General features: G+C 39.6%; 1 protein-coding gene across 1 annotated transcript; it reads left to right on the top strand.

The window, feature by feature from the left end:
* Window positions 1-243: 243 nt before the first annotated feature.
* DYDC1 (DPY30 domain containing 1) lies at window positions 244-16,135 on the top strand (the record flags this gene model as incomplete). The annotated part of the gene is made up of 6 exons (XM_081105289.1): window positions 244-390; window positions 895-996; window positions 6,529-6,618; window positions 15,012-15,068; window positions 15,529-15,648; window positions 16,095-16,135. 6 exons carry the CDS (start codon window positions 244-246, stop codon window positions 16,122-16,124), a joined length of 546 nt encoding a protein of 181 aa, XP_080961415.1. The 3' UTR covers window positions 16,125-16,135.
* Between the last annotated feature and the right edge of the window lie 251 nt (window positions 16,136-16,386).

Genomic DNA, 16,386 nt, shown 5'->3' on the forward strand with positions numbered 1-16,386 from the left:
CTTGAGGGCTCTTCGGGATTTTAAAACTATTTTAGTTGTAGTGACTTCTGTGGAGACTTTTTTTGGAAACCATTAGAAGGTTCCAGGGGCCAGCTTGCTTGTGCCATCATGAGGTGAGGTGCCCATGACTGGTGACAGAATGGAATGTTTTGTTGGCCTCACTGGACTCTATTTTTATTGTGCCTTCATTGAAAATTTTACGGCATTAATGCAAAAACATCTTTTAGAAGTTCGGAGTTAGAAATGGAGTCGGCATATCTTCAGAAGCACCTTGGGAAATGTCTAACTCAAGGTCTTGCAGAAGTGGCAAAACATCGCCCAGTGGATCCGATAGAATATCTAGCATTGTGGATGTATAAGTATAAGGAAAATGTGACCATGGAGGAGCTGGTAAGTACGGATCTTCTTTTAGAAATGTAGAAGAGTAAAATAATTGGTCCCATTTGTCTGCTTTCTAAAAAAGTTTGTTATTATTGCTTTCTGTTATAAAAATAGTGTGTTTATTTCACAAAAACTTGGACAACATGAAAAAGTAGAAAGGAGAAAATTCCCAAAGAAGACCACTACTTATATTTTTAAGTATTTCTTCTAGTCTTTTTTCTAAACATTTGTCTGTAGATTATTGTACATAATGATGATCATATTCAATGTATAATTTTAACTCTGTGCTCGTTATTCAAATAAAACACATATTTTCCCAAATTATTATACAGTTTTCAAGTAAAACGCAGACCTTCCCACATTATTATACAGCTTTCCCAAATTATTAGACAGTGTTCAAGAGACTATACTTTACTTAATCCTTTCCCAACTGTTGGTGATTAAGTTGCTTTCCAAATTGTTTTTGCAAGTTGTGTTCATTAGTCATGGGATACTGTTTCTAAACCATGCTAGAGACGGAAGGAAATGGCCGACCTGCAGCATGAAAGGGAAGTAGCGCGGCTGGAGCAGGAGCGGCTGGAGAGGCTCAAAGCGGAGGAGCTCATGTTTCAGCAGGTGAGACAAGTGAGAGAGCCAGAGGCCATGGAACTGGCCTTGTCAGCCTCGGCGTGGTGCTACCCACATGCTGAAAGACTCCGCATCTCTGGTTACTTCCATATGGGTTTCTTATATCTTCATCTCTGTGCATGCGTTGTCTTCGCTGGAGAAGCAGCAGCGAGGCAGGAGGGAACCCAGAGAGCGGGCTCTCACGGAAGCCAAGAGGAGAGGGTCTCAGTGAGCCCTCTGTGCTCAACCACCTGTAGGCTGGTTGAGTGGGACAGGATCTCAAAGTGCTCACTCAAGGCCACTAGTGGGACTGTGGTGGGAGCAGTGTGGGTGGGGTGGGTATAGCAGGGGAGAGGGCGAGGATCAGTAATGCTTTCAAGCAGATTTTCAGGGAAGGACATTTTATTTTTCCCTTTTTCCTTTTCTTTTCTAAGGAACATAGTGAAATAGAGGGGATGATTTCTAGAGTGAGCTCTCCATGAAAAGGAAATTGAGCCTGGAACATAGGTTAGGCAGGTAGAAGGGCACTTCTTTGATCCCTTGATTCAAGGAAAGAGGAGAGGATGGTGTAGGTACATGCGGGTGTATTGGTTTTGTGGCACAACGTTGCAAGCAGTTTCTGTGTGACTTTCTTCTTTATGAAGTAGAGACCATGATCACCTTTCAAGAATGAGGTGGTAAGGAAGGTGTTGGAGAGTGGTGAAGGTTTGAACTGGTGGCCTTGGAGAGCGGCAGAGAAACTTCGCATTACTTGGTAGCGTCAAGTACCCTCGTATAGTTGGAGACCAAGCATTTATAGTTTCCATCTGATTTGACTTTGTGGGTAGGTGATTTTCTGCGTAGGCAGACCCTTTGACTGAAGCAGGTTGGGGTGGCAGGATTGGGGAACTGGAGATGCTGGTAAGAGAATAGTTGGAGGATAGGTCATGGAGTATTACCTAGACAGGGGAAAGTTCCAGAATGGCTGCTGGACTAATTTAATTTATGGAGAGACTCAACTAAACTGAAGTCACCCCTATAGTTCTACCTTATAGTACTTAACTCTAGAGTCTTAACTCAGGTCTACGCATTTAAAAAGGGAAAGAAGTCAGTTATTTGGGTGTGTGGCTAAAAAGTTAAATATAGACATGGAAACTAGCTTTTTTTTTTTTTTTTTTTAACCTAATCTCCCATTCTTCATAGTGGGTAGAACATTCTAGGCACCTTTGATGGCTATGGCTGCTGAAAATATTACTGTGTATGAGCCTCCATTTTTCAGTCCTTTGCCTTATTGTTGTGGGGAAGTTGCAAACTGTTGAGTTGGACATCAAACGACCATCCAAGTAGACACGTGTCTGCTGCAGTAGCTCCACATGGAGTGAGGACCTTCCCTTCCTCTTAGCAGCTCCTATGGCTGCTGTCTGTTCCCCATCTATCAGAATAAGGAGAACTTCTCAGCAGTTCTTCCCCAAGACAAATTACACCATGAATGAGGAGATACTTAACTTTCATGAACTCATCTACTTCAGCTTACCTAGACAAAATTTGTCAATACTGGAAATCAAACATTTCTCAAGCTGTATTGTGTTGATCAGTATAAAGCAACCCGCATATAAAGCAATCCGCTGTGTATCAAACCCTAAGCATTATATTGAGAGTGAAAGATATAATGAAATCTGCAAAAGATTTTATGGTCAAAGAAGTGGACTGGTGGGCAGACACGGATGAAAGAAGGAGAAGGGACGCATGGAGAGACGGACCAACAGAGAAAAGCTTAAGAGAGCGAGGCTGAGATGAAGAGAAGCAGGGAGGCCTCTTCATACTCCCGGAATCAAGTGAGCTGGGGTTCAGATCTCTGGTCACCTACCTGTTGATTGCAAGAGCAGGTGTTCTCATAGTAATAATACTGACTTGGAATTATTTGAAAAGTTAGGTGTGAACAGGCTAGTATTTGGATTGCTGTTTCCTACTAAAGAACTTATTTTGTAAGTAAAAGCTGTTTTTTGTTTGCTCTGTTTTGTCTGAATATCTTCCTAATGATTTTACTTCCTTTGTGTGAAGAAAGGAATTGGATTTTGAAAATTTCCCGAGAATGTTCAGACACTGGTTGGTATTTAACAACTGCACTTTGCATTATCATTGAGAGTTTAGTCATTTCATTTCCTCTACCAATGTCTGAATGTTGATTGAATGATATGTTCCTGCATTTCAGCTACTTATCTTAGTGGGGAAAATGTAGGAATGTGAAGACACTACTCTTAACAGCTCTTTGTGAATAGGTATTAATCACTGTTCATTATTTCTGTTTGTTAAAGTGTATTATTTTAAAAATGTAGTTTTAAAATGCTCAATAGGCTGACCTTATTAGGTAGCACTGGATCGATGGTGAGAATTTATTTTCTGGCTTAGAGGTTGACAAAGTCTACAAAGGTAGGTACTCTAGAGGCAAAATTGAAGATATTATGTAGGTAGTATGGTGTATTAAATAGATATAGCAAGTGAGAAAACAAATTTCCACAAATGTTTTATTGATGAAATAAATAATAATATTTGAATAGAATTTTTTTTGTAATATAAGCTTACTACTGAGAATAATTAAATTCTTTTGATAAAGATAACATTTCATTTAGTTGGAGTTCAAAGTTAATGTTTTTTATCATCAAAGTTGATTGAAATTGTTTATCTGTTAGTGCTGATCTGAAATTAGATTTTATGTATGTATCTTTGAAAGTATCTTTTCACACATAGGTCCTGCCAAATATTGATATCAATCCATGTACATATAATTTTGAGCATATTCATCTCTTGGAAGGCATTTGTAGAATTCTCTTGATATTTGCTTTTTAGCATCTCATTGTCTTGTAGATTAGTCACTTCCATTTGAAGGTAAGAGCTTCTCATTACACAATTAAATGGGTTTTGAAATATGAAAATTTCCTTTTTATTTATATCCTGGCCTAACAACACTCTGGAACAATAGTTCGTGCTTGGAAAATACATCAGCTGCACCTTTGTGTGGGAATGGAGGCGTAGTTCCTTGTTTTGTTGGTTTTGTTTTGGGCAGCACTGGCAGTATATAAAGCAGCTAGCCATTGGGAGTCACACATTAATTGTTAAAGTGATTTTTCTGCAATGGAAGTTTTACATATAAGTACCGTTTTGCCTTAAAATTTAAGTTGAATTGATTAAAAAACATTATTAAGTCTGCAGCAAAAAGCTAATGGCCAGAGCCATTTAATTTTTGATAATTGTGGCTAAGAATGGTTCTTCTCATTCAGAAAAAGTTCCATCTTGGAACTTTTATAGTAAAAATTTATAGTAAAGCATTCCCACTGTTAATCCAGGAAACTGGTGTGGTAGGGTGAGTCAAGATTTATTCAGCTCCTGTTTCTGACAAAAATATGTACAGGACTGATGATGATGTTCATAAGAGTGAATGTAGGACACTGTTGACATTACTGGCTCAATATGCATGATAGATTCAAGTATTTCCTGCATAGTAGCTGAATACAATGAATTCTCACAGGCTTTAAACACTATTTTCACAAGCTTTGTAAAGTTGTCCAACTAAGCCTTTTTCTGTTCCATGGTTCCACACGTATTTTTATCATCATTTGTTGTAACACATCTTAGCAGATTTCACTTCTGGTTGTACTGAATTAATGTTTCTCAACTTCTATGAAAAAAAAATTATTGCTTGTAGTTGTCCCATGAAAAGTATTCCCAGCAGCTGATTTTCCCGTCTCTTTAAACTCAGCACTGACTCCTTGAATAAGCAACGGCTGAGCAGCGTTGGGAACATTTGTTTACTCATCAAGAGCTAGGGACAACCACTCAGAATCATTGTGTTTAATTGACTATTTTTTTTTAAGGATATAACTTTTTTTTTATTGCTTAAAGTATTACAAAGAGTATTACATATGTCTCCTTTTTTCCCCCCGCCCTTGACAATCCCCTGGCCTCCCCTACCCCCCAGTGTCTTATGTCCATTGGTTATGCTTATATGCATGCATACAAGTCAGTTAATAGTCAGACTGTTAATTGACTATTGATGCTGCTCCCACTGTCACCAGCTCTGTGAGCAACTGTCCTCGCCCAAAGGCTAAACATGTTAAGTAAGCTTGTTTTTCCGGACACTGAAATCAAGCATGTTTTAATTAAATATCGCTTGGAAAATATGTGTCTTTACTTGACTAACAAATGAGCCACTTAGAAACTTACTTTTATTGTAGCCTCATTTTCATTTTTAATTTTGTAAAGAAATTCTGTTGTGATGAAATACTTGTCTTAACTTTTGAAATATTTCTGACCTTTGCTCTTGGGTGAATTGATAATATTGTGATGAGTGCTTAACCTGGTAATATTGACACTTACTGTATTCTTTTAGTATAGTGTCCACTGCTTAAAAACACCATCCATCCCCTAGCTGGTTTGGTTCAGTGGATAGAGCGTAAGCCTGCAGACTGGAGAGTCCCGGGTTTGATTCCAGTCAAGGGTTGGGGGCTCGCTCTCCAGTGTGGTGCGTGCAGGAGGCAGGAGATCAATGATTCTCTCTCATCATTGAATGTTTCTATCTTTCTCTCTCCCGCTCCCTTCTCAAAAATCAATAAAAATGTACTTAAAAAACAACAAAACAAAAACAACATGATCCTTGGTCATTTAATTTGATAATTAAATAACCCATTCTCTACTGTGTCTTCAAAGGACAACATTCAAAATCCACTTCTTGTCTTTACATGATGGGTATACACTGATTAAAAATAAATATCGCAGTGAGACCATGGCCCTGCAAAACTGTTGAGGTATAATCAAGAGACTGTGAGCTGTGGTGTGTGAGCAGCGATGCAAAGTGATGAGAGCGCCACCTATGGTCTCCGTTGCTCAACTGTGCTGTTGCAGTGCAAAAGCCAGTAGTCAAGGGAGTGACCTTGACAGTGTCTCAATCACACTTCATTTATAGACACTAAAATTGGAATTTCACATGATTTTTATTATTTTTATTTGATATTTTTCAACCATTGAAAAATATACAAACCGTTCTTAACTTTAGGGCTGTGCAAACACAGGAGTTGGGTCAGATTTGGCCCACACAATTTAGTTTGCTGACCCTATGCTAATGTGGCATATATGTTGAGTTGGAACCAAATATATTGTTGGTTATCAATGGTTTCAGATAGTATACTTAGGAGTTTCTCATCCACCTCTGCAACCAAGTTTTGGTTGTTTGAAGACCCATCCAGCTATGCTTAACAAGATTTCGTCTGAAAAAATTACTGCAATCTCATTTGTTGCTTCAAGAAGAACAGAGAAAATGACTTGGTTTTGTACATATTGTGTTTCTCTAAATTAGCAGTTAAGGAAGATTCCTTTTTATTTTATATTTCAGGAAATATTTGTAAAAGCCAAACTATTAACAGTGGCTGTGATCATTTATTTTTGTAAGTTTTTGAAATTTAGGTGGGTATAAACTTAATTATGTTGGGACATTTCAGAGTGATACAGTTAATCCCCTGCAATTGATCTGACTCTAACATAACTTACTTTTTTCCCCTGAATATTCAGCAACAGCTGGCCTTACAGCTGGAGTTAGAAATGCAAGAGAAAGAGAGGCAGAGAATAGAACAACAGAGAGCTCAAGAACAATTAGAGAAGGTAATTTGAAGTTTTATAATTGTCTGTTTTATTTAAAACCTCTTAGAATCCTCAAGCTGTTCTTTCTCAATGCTATATCATGGGATTCATAGTCTAAAGACCTGCCACACAGCTGTGTGACTTAAGCAAATCTTAGAACCCTCTTAATCTCAGTTTACCGTTTGGAAAAATAGAGATAACAGTATATTATTTTTAGCAATATCTTACTGGATCATTTTAAGATCAAATAAGATTGTGTGTGCAAAACTGCTTTGTGAGCTGTTTTATAATAGTGATATTAATAATATTGTAATAGTGATATAAGAGTTGGTTGTTCCTAATTATAGTGGTTGATGTTGAAGGTCAAGCTCTTTGTAATATCAAGAATATACTAATCTCTGACATAGTAATGCATCTCTTTTCTTTATGTTAGATGTATTATCAATAATAATTTACATTTAAATGTTATTACTATGGATTTTTTCATGTCTTGTAGTAAATAAACTATGCAGTAGCTTAAATAAAAAAGTTCATCTCGCCAAACCGGTTTGGCTCAGTGAATAGAGCGTCGGCCTGTGGACTGAAAGGTCCCAGGTTCGATTCCGGTCAAGGGCATGTACCTGGGTTGCGGGCATATCCCCAGTAGGAGATGTGCAGGAGGCAGCTGATCGATGTTTCTCTCTCATCGATGTTTCTAACTCTCTATCTCTCTCCCTTCCTCTCTGTAAAATATCAATAAAATATATTAAAAAAAAAAAGTTCATCTCTAGTTACTGTGTTCGTATAAAATGTTAAGCCTCTAGTTTGGCCAGTGTTCTCTGGTATCCCCAAAGTATGTGTTATAGAGACTAAACTTCTGAGGGACCGAATTACACTTTTTAACTGGATATTTCATATTGTATGCGTATAGCTCATATCTGTTATGTAAATGTTACTCTTCTATTCCATAATAATAATAATAATAATAATAATAATAATAATAAATAGAAGCAGGTTTTATAGAATATCTATATTAGCAGCTTAGATGAGAGCATCATTACTTAAAACAAGTTTTAAAAAGTTGGACGATGGCCCTGACCTGTTTGGCTCAGTGGATAGAGCATCGGCCTGCGGACTGAAGGGTCCCAGGTTCAATTCCAGTCAAGGGCATGTACCTTGGTTGCAAGATCAATGTTTCTCTCTCATTGGTGTTCCAAACTCTCTGTCCCTCTCCCTTCCTCTCTGTAAAAAAATCAATAAAATATATATTAAAAAAAAAAAGTTGGACGATGAATTGAATATAAAAAAGATGAATTTTACTGGGGATGTGCCTGCAACCAAGGTACACACCCTTGACCGGAATTGAACCCGGGACCCTTCAGTCCGCAGGCCGACGCTCTATCCACTGAGCCACACCGGTCAGGGCTAAAAAGATGAGTTTTATTTTATTTATTTATTTATTTATTTATTTATTTTTTATTGCTTAAAGTATTACAAAGACTATTACATATGTCTCCTTTTTTCCCCCCGCCCTTGACAATCCCCTGGCCTCCCCTACCCCCCAGTGTCTTATGTCCATTGGTTATGCTTATATGCATGCATACAAGTCCTTTGGTTGATCTCTTACCCACCCCCCTCCTGCCCTCCCACCCTCCCCGGCCTTCCTGCTGTAGTTTGACAGTCTGTTCGAGGCAGCTCTGCCTCTGTATCTATTTTTGTTCAACAGTTTATAATGGTCTTTATTATCCAGAAATGAGTGACATCATGTGGTATTTTTCCTTCATTGACTGGCTTATTTCACTTAGCATAATGCTCTCCAGTTCCATCCATGCTGTTGCAAATGGTAAGAGTTCCTTATTTTTTACAGCAGCATAGTATTCCATTGTGTAGATGTACCACAGTTTTCTAATCCATTCATCTACAGATGGGCACTTAGGCTGTTTCCAAATCTTAGCTATGGTGAATTGTGCTGCTATGAACATAGGGGTGCATATATCCTTTCTGATTGGTGTTTCTGGTTTCCTGGGATATATTCCTAGAAGTGGGATCACAGGGTCAACTGGGAGTTCCATTTGTAGTTTTTTGAGGAAACTCCATACTGTCTTCCATAGTGGCTGCACCAGTCTGCATTCCCACCAGCAGTGCACAAGTGTTCCTTTTTCTCCACATCCTCTCCAGCACTTGTCGTTTGTTGATTTGTTGATGATAGCCAGTCTGACAGGTGTGAGATGGTACCTCATTGTTGTTTTGATTTGCATCTCTCGGATAATTAGTGACTTTGAGCATGTTTTCATATGTCTCTTGGCTTTCTGAATGTCCTCTTTTGAAAGGTGTCTATTTAGATCCTTTGCCCATTTTTTGATTGAATTGTTTATCTTCCTTTTGTTAAGTTGTATGAGTTCCCTATAAATTTTGAAGATTAGGCCCTTATCAGATATGACATTGGCAAATATGTTTTCCCACACAGTGGGTATTCTTGTTGTTTTGTTGATGGTTTCTTTTGCTGTGCAGAAGCTTTTTATTTTGATGTAGTCCCATTTGTTTATTTTCTCTTTAGTTTCCAATGCCCTAGGAGCAGTATCGGTGAAGAAATTGCTTCGGCATATGTCTGAGATTTTGTTGCCTTTGGATTCTTCTAGTATTTGTATGGTTTTCCGTCGTATATTTAAGTCCTTTATCCATTTTGAGTTTATTTTTGTGTATGGTGTAAGTTGGTGATCTAGTTTCATTTTCTTGCATGTACCTGTCCAGTTTTCCCAACACCATTTATTGAAGAGACTATCGTGACTCTATTGTATGTTTTTGCCTCCTTTGTCAAATATTAATTGAGCGTATTGGTTGGGGCTGATTTCTGGGCTCTCTATTTTATTCCATTGATCTATATGTCTGTTCTTGTGCCAGTACCAGGCAGTTTTGAGAACAGTGGCTTTGTAATACAGCTTGATATCTGGTATTGAGATCCCACCTACTTTGTTCTTTCTCAGGATTGCTGCAGCTATTCGGGGTCGTTTTTTATTCCAGATGAATTTTTGGAGAGTACGTTCTAGGTCTGTGAAATATGCCATTGATATTTTAATGAGAAGTGCGTTGAATTTATAGATTGCTTTGGGTAGTATGGACATTTTAATGATGTTGAGTCTACCAATCCAAGAACATGGTATATTCTTCCATCTGTTTATGCCTTCCTCTATATCTTTTTTCAACGTCCTGTAGTTTTCTGAGAAGAGGTCTTTTACCTTTTTAGTTAAGTTTATTCCTAGGTAGCTTAATTTTTTTGGTGGGATGGTAAATGGGATTGCTTAAAAAGATGAGTTTTAAAAAGGGTAAATCAAAGCCTTATACATAATTTTAAAATATATAAATGCTGATGCTTAGTCCAAGTATAACAGGGCACACTGATATGCATGCACACATACACATATGTCCCAGACTGGGCCATAGATCAAACCTACAACCCAAGTATGTGACCTTGACCAAGAATTGAGTCTGCACTCTAACCACTTAACAACACTGGCCAGGACTTAACTTTTATTTTAGTTAAATGCACTTTTTAAAATTCATGTTTTGTGGGTTTTGTCTTTTAATATATTAATGAAACATTATCAATTCTTACAACATATTCAACCTGATTGTCTTTTAAAATTACTTTCATGTTTTTAATTTAGATTTTTCAAAGTAGTTTTCTTCAAGTAAAGTCAATAATCAAACTGAAAATTTAAAATTCAGGTAAAGCATAATTTTACCAATCAAAACATCAACAGAAAAAAATTTAAATGAGGATAGTTTAAGGGACAGCATCAAGTATAACAGCATTTGTATCGTAGGGGACCAGAAGCAGAAGAGAGAGAGCAAGGGATTGAAAACCCATTTGAAAAAAATAAAGACTAAAAACTTTCCTAACTTGGCAAAGGGAATCCTATATAATAAAAGGGTAATATGCAAATTGACCCTAACAGCAGAACCACTGGAAATGACTGGTCACTATGACACACACTGACCATCAGGGGGCAGACATTCAATGCAGGAGCTGCCCCCTGGTGGTCAGTGTGCTTCCACAGGGGGAGCTCTGCTCAGCCACAAGCCAGGCTGCCAGCTGCCAGCACAGTGGTGGTGGTGGGAGCCTCTCCCGCCTCCTCAGCAGCACTAAGATGTCTGACTTCAGCTTAGGCCTGCTCCCCGCTGGCAATTGGACATCCCCCGGGGGCTCCCGGGCTGCCAAAGGGATGTCTGACTGCCAGCTTTGGCCCAATCCCCCGGGGAGCAGGCCAAATAAGCAGGTGGTCGTACCTTGAGAGGTCCCAGACTGTGAGAGGGCACAGGCCGGGCTGAGGGACCCCACTGAGTGCACAAATTTTTGTGTACCGGGCCTCTAGTAGACATATAAGCCCAGGAAGCACAGAGTCCCAAACAAGATGAACCAAAAGAGGCCCACACCAGGAAACATCATAATGAAAATGCCAAAGGTTTAAGACAAAGAGAGAATCTTAAAAGCAGCAAGAGAAAAGCAGTTACCTATAAGTTAGTTACCTATAAGGCAGTTAGTTGCCATAAGATGGTCAGCTGATTTCTCAACAGAAACTTTGTAGGCCAGAAGGGATTGGCAGGAAATACTCAAAGTGATGAAAAGCAAGGACCTAAACCAGTGATGGCGAACCTTTTGAGCTCGGCGTGTCAGCATTTTGAAAAACCCTAACTTAACTCTGGTGCTGTGTCACATATAGAAATTTTTTGATATTTGCAACCATAGTAAAACAAAGACTTATATTTTTGATATTTATTTTATATATTTAAATGCCAATTAACAAAGAAAAATCAACCAAAAAAATGAGTTTGCGTGTCACCTCTGACACGCGTGTCATAGGTTCGCCATCACCAACCTAAACAAAGGTTACTCTCCTTAGCAGGGCTGTCATTTACTAGTACAGTTACATTGAATAATAAAAACAATTCTAGTTCATAACTTGAACATTGATGATGTTGCTGAAATGATATCTTAAGTGCTAAATATGAATCTATTGCTTAACTCATCTCCACCATTGCTAATGTTTTTTGCCTTTTAATTTGATGATTAAATACTTTTTTCAGCCTGGCCAACATGGCTCAGGGGTTGAGTGTCAAATCTATGAACCAGGAGGTCATGGTTCCATTCCCTGTCAGGGCACATGTCTGGGTTGCAACATTTTCAGTAGGAGGTGTGCAGGAGGTAGCCAATAAATGATTCTCTCTCATCATCGATGTTTCTCTCTCTCTCTCTCTCTCTCTCTCTCTCTCTCTCTCTCTCTCTCTCTCTCCTTTCTTCTCTGAAATCAATAAAATCTATATTTAAAAAAAAACATTTAAAAAAAAGACTTTTCCCCCCCAAGGAGCCCAGAGAAGGGCTATTGAATCAGAGGACTCTGAAGTATAAGTTAGTGTGAGAGAAGTTATCAGGTGGGAGGAGTGCAGTGAAACTAAGCTAATGGTGGTTGGCAGGTGCAATTTTGTAAGTCCCAGAAATGCTCCCCTCCTCCAAGATGTGTCCCATGTGGCCACACTAGCTGGAGTGGCATCAGCTAGATTTTCATTTGCTTTAACACTGGCCAGTGTGGCTTAGTTGCTTGGGCATCGCCCAGTGCACTGAAAGGCTACTGGTTCGATTCCCAGTCAGGGCACATTCATGGGTTGCGGACTTGATCCCTGGTAGAGTGTATGCAGGAGGCAGCCGATCGATGTTCTTCTCATATCAATATTTTTTTCTCTCTCCCTCTTACTTCCTCTCTCTCTAAAAATCAATAACAAACCTTTAAAAAAAACACGAAAGAAGTAAAAAAAGAATATCAAGAAGACAGTGATCAAAATGATCAGAGAATTGAAAGTATTTTTATCAAGATGCTATTGTCAAGCAATGGTCATTTGCAGCAATTCAATACCAACAAGAATCCCCAATTTGGGTTGCAGTGAAAAAGGGAAGTGTATTCAGTGCAAAACAGCTCAACTGTGATTCCACACGGATGTGAAAACAGCACAGCTCTAGAGCAGGTGTGGGCCCAGCCCCTCTTCAGTAGACAGCTGTGCATCCTCTGCCTCACTCTGCTCTGCCATACACCTTTCAGTGTTTCAGCTCAGCCACAGGTGCATGGTGGAAAGGCTTTCCCAGACAGAGGGGAGCTGGCTTATACAGACAGAAGTCCCCGCTCCTGGTCCCTGATTGGACCATCCTCGTCCAAATCCTGATAGTTTGATTGGTCCAAAAGGCACTGTCCTGATTGGTTAGGCTAAAGTTTCTCTGATTGGTTGGGACTGCACTGCTCCATGGCATAGGGCAAGCCTTAGTTCTATTGGTTGAAATAAAATTCCAGGAAATTCTTATAAGGACTGGCTCAGATGGCAGGAACACAGTGCAGGGAGGCAGCTGAGTGCAGAGGCACACAGTTCAGCACGAGCTTTTCCATGAAGTGCAGTTTGCACGAGAGGCCCAGGAATGGCTTCTAGGCTCTGTTTTTAAAAATCTGAGCCCAGTTAGCCACCAGAAGCCCTTCTTACTAGGTGTCTTTTTTCTCAGGGCTCACACTATATTTGACTTATGGAAAGTCTATGATTTATAGGAGGGTTTCCAATCTGTTTTGTGGCTCCACAAGGGCTACTCTCTTTATTTAGTATCTGCGGGCATCATGAGACCTGATGACCAGGGCCACAATAACTTCAATAATCCATATTTCTACTGCTTATCACCCCTCCCCTCTCTCATGCGAAGCACGCCTGCCTCACCCATTGCTTGGAGATGAGTCCTTTTGTCTTTTCACCCTGGCCTTCTGGTGGCTGCAGAGATACAACTTAAACTGTCATTTGCAAAAGGACATTTATTGGAAGGATCCTGGGTTGAAGGAAGGGTTTTGCAACTGAACTATGAGGGGCTCTGGTACTGTTGGGCCTTCTAGACCCTTGGTAGTCCGAGAGTCACATGCTACCTGGGTTCTCACTTCTTCTGTCCTCTGGCCTGGTTTGCTGCGCATCGGGGAGGCACCTGGTCCATAAAGGCTTTCAGGCCTCATTATGTTGTAGCTCCTACCCTCTTAGAATAGTGGATTCCTTTTTTGGTTTCAGTTAAGAAAAGCATCTTGGGGAAGGAGTCTGACTGGCTCGATTTGTGTCAAGTATTCATCCTCTGGCTGGGGCAAGGTCCTATGAGAACATGGACTTTCCCACTACAGCCAGGTGGTGGGCTGAGGTGTTCCAGGAGGATGGAATGGCCTTGAGAAATGTACCAGATGTGTCCCCTATAATTGCGGGTCATGAGATTGATCTTTGAACAGCCAAGATGAATCAGCGCAGGATCAGCTGGCTTAGAATACAGAGGCCATCGCTAGGCCTGGTTGCTTAGAAGCAGGCCGCCCATGTGCTCAGAGCGCTACAGAGCGCATTGCTCGGGCTGTACGAGGATGCTCACCTTGGATAGTGACTTGGGCCACATTAATTCCCTCAGAAATATTCACCTCTTTCTTACTATGTGTACAATTCTACTTAACGGCAAGTTCTCTCTGAAATCTCCTCTTCTGAGAGCTTATTACACTTTTTTGTTTTGTCACTTTTTATATCTGCTAATGATCTGGCTTCAGGCTTAATGCTCAGCCCATTTCATTTTTTAAAAAATTATATTTATCCCAAGAAACCAGAAACACCAATCAGAAAGGATATATGCACCCCTATGTTCATAGCAGCACAATCCACCATAGCTAAGATCTGGAAACAGCCTAAGTGCCCATCAGCAGATGAATGGATTAGAAAACTGTGGTACATCTACACAATGGAATACTATGCTGCGGTAAAAATGAAGGAACTCTTGCCTTTTGCAACAGCATGGATGGAACTGGAGAGCATTATGTTAAGTGAAATAAACCAGTCAGAGAAAGATAAATACCACATGATCTCACTCATTTGTGGATTAAAAAGAACAACATAGATAGACTGATAAACAGGGACAGATCCAAAGACAGAGAAACAGCGGTCAGACTATCAGTCCCCAGAGGGAAAGTAGGGGAGGGAGGGGGTAAGGGGAAGAGATCAACCAAAGGACTTGAATGCATGCATATAAGCCAAACCAATGGACATGGACAACAGGGTGATGAGAACATAAGTGTGTGTGTGTGTGTGGGGGGGGGGGGGGTAATGGGGGGGGGATAAGGACACATTTGTAATACCTTAACTAATAAAGAATTAAAAAAAATTATATTTAATTGTAAACAAAACATGGTCATCTTCTATTAGTATAGAGTATTGAATGAACCTGATTGGCAGTTTTGTATTAATTGTGTTCAAAACATTTCTTTAAGAGTGATACCCTTTTCACTGTTAAATTGATCATAGCATTTTGTAAAAGTAAAAATTCTTGGAAGAGTAAACATGTAATCAATATGAAAAGCGTATTGAAAGTATTTTTCTTTTTTTATGTGTTATAGGAGATGAGAATGAATATGGAAAATCTAGCTAAGGGTGAAGGTGGTTCACTTTCAGAGGTGAGAAAAAAAGTTATTCTATGTTCTGTGAAATAAACGAGTATCCTGGAATTTAAAGCTTAATTTTGATGCATTAGTAGCTAAATGTTTGATAAGGAGATTATCAAAACTGATAGGCCAGATATAAATTCTAGTAATAACAAGCCACAGATATGGTGTGCTTAAATTTTATAGCAAAAATCTCAAAGTGGATAAAAATTGGACATTCAGTCGGTGTTTTTAAAAACCAGAATAATGTGAGATATTGACCCTGTGATTACTTACAGTGGCATATTTGAAATTTCTGAATATATTTCTATGCAAGTTTAGCATCTATTCCTAGAATTCTCTTGTCATTAACAGATCTTGGTTCATTTCATTAATTGAAAATGCTGAATTTTGATGGTGTAATTCAGAAGTTTCTGCCCAGATGTATTCATTTTGAAACCCTTTAAAAGTAAAAATGCATTTTTGGTTGCAGGAAGCGGCCGCAGCAGCAGCAGCAGAAGCAGCAGCCAAGACGCTAGCAGAGATCAGTGACCGCTACGGGGCGCCTAACTTGAGCCGAGTGGAAGAACTTGATGAGCCCGTACTATCGGATGTAAGTATCCTCACGGGAGGGTTTGGTGAAAGCCACATTTTTTCACTGTGGGAAGCCTTGTGCATATGAGACCAGGATTGGCTGGCAAATCGGTCTTTTGCTCCATAGAAAGAAAACCAGTTCCCTAATAGGGTGCTGACTGTACCCCTACTTGGCCCTCTGCCCTTTTGTGAACGCATGCAGCTGGCCACCAGGCGAGGGTGGGCACGCATCTGGCTCCTTCCAGAGGTGTCAGCCCTGACAGGGCAGTAGCTGGAAGCTTGTGCTGAGGTATTAGTGTGCCCCCTGTGCACCGTTATGCTGAATTTAGATTTTATTTGAAATTATGAAAAAGCTTCATTTATATAGTCACATGGAAATTTCCTGAACTCCATTTTCTTTGACTCATACACTTTTGCTGTTCTACTTGTATTAAAGCATTTTTTATTTATTTATTTTGCTTTTAGGTTGCCTTAAACATTGATCAAGATTTGTAGGATCAACCAAGCTAAGAGTAATAAATTTTTCTGCTTGTTTCAACTTTCAAAATACGAAGTATCCAACTGTAGTTTTTGCTTTCAAACTTGAACTCTCCTCTCCCCCAAAGACAGCGTTGTAAGCGGTGGTCTTAAAATACTGCTTTGGAGCCGCTATGCAACTGGTGATTCCATTGAGAGAACAGGATAAATTCCCCAAACAACCAAAAGGGGCAAATGAGAGAGAAACTGAAAGAATGTGAGGCGGAGATTGCCCGCGAGG

This window comes from Myotis nattereri (assembly GCF_964212035.1).
Source record: "Myotis nattereri genome assembly, chromosome: 13".
Classification (NCBI taxonomy): domain Eukaryota; kingdom Metazoa; phylum Chordata; class Mammalia; order Chiroptera; family Vespertilionidae; genus Myotis; species Myotis nattereri.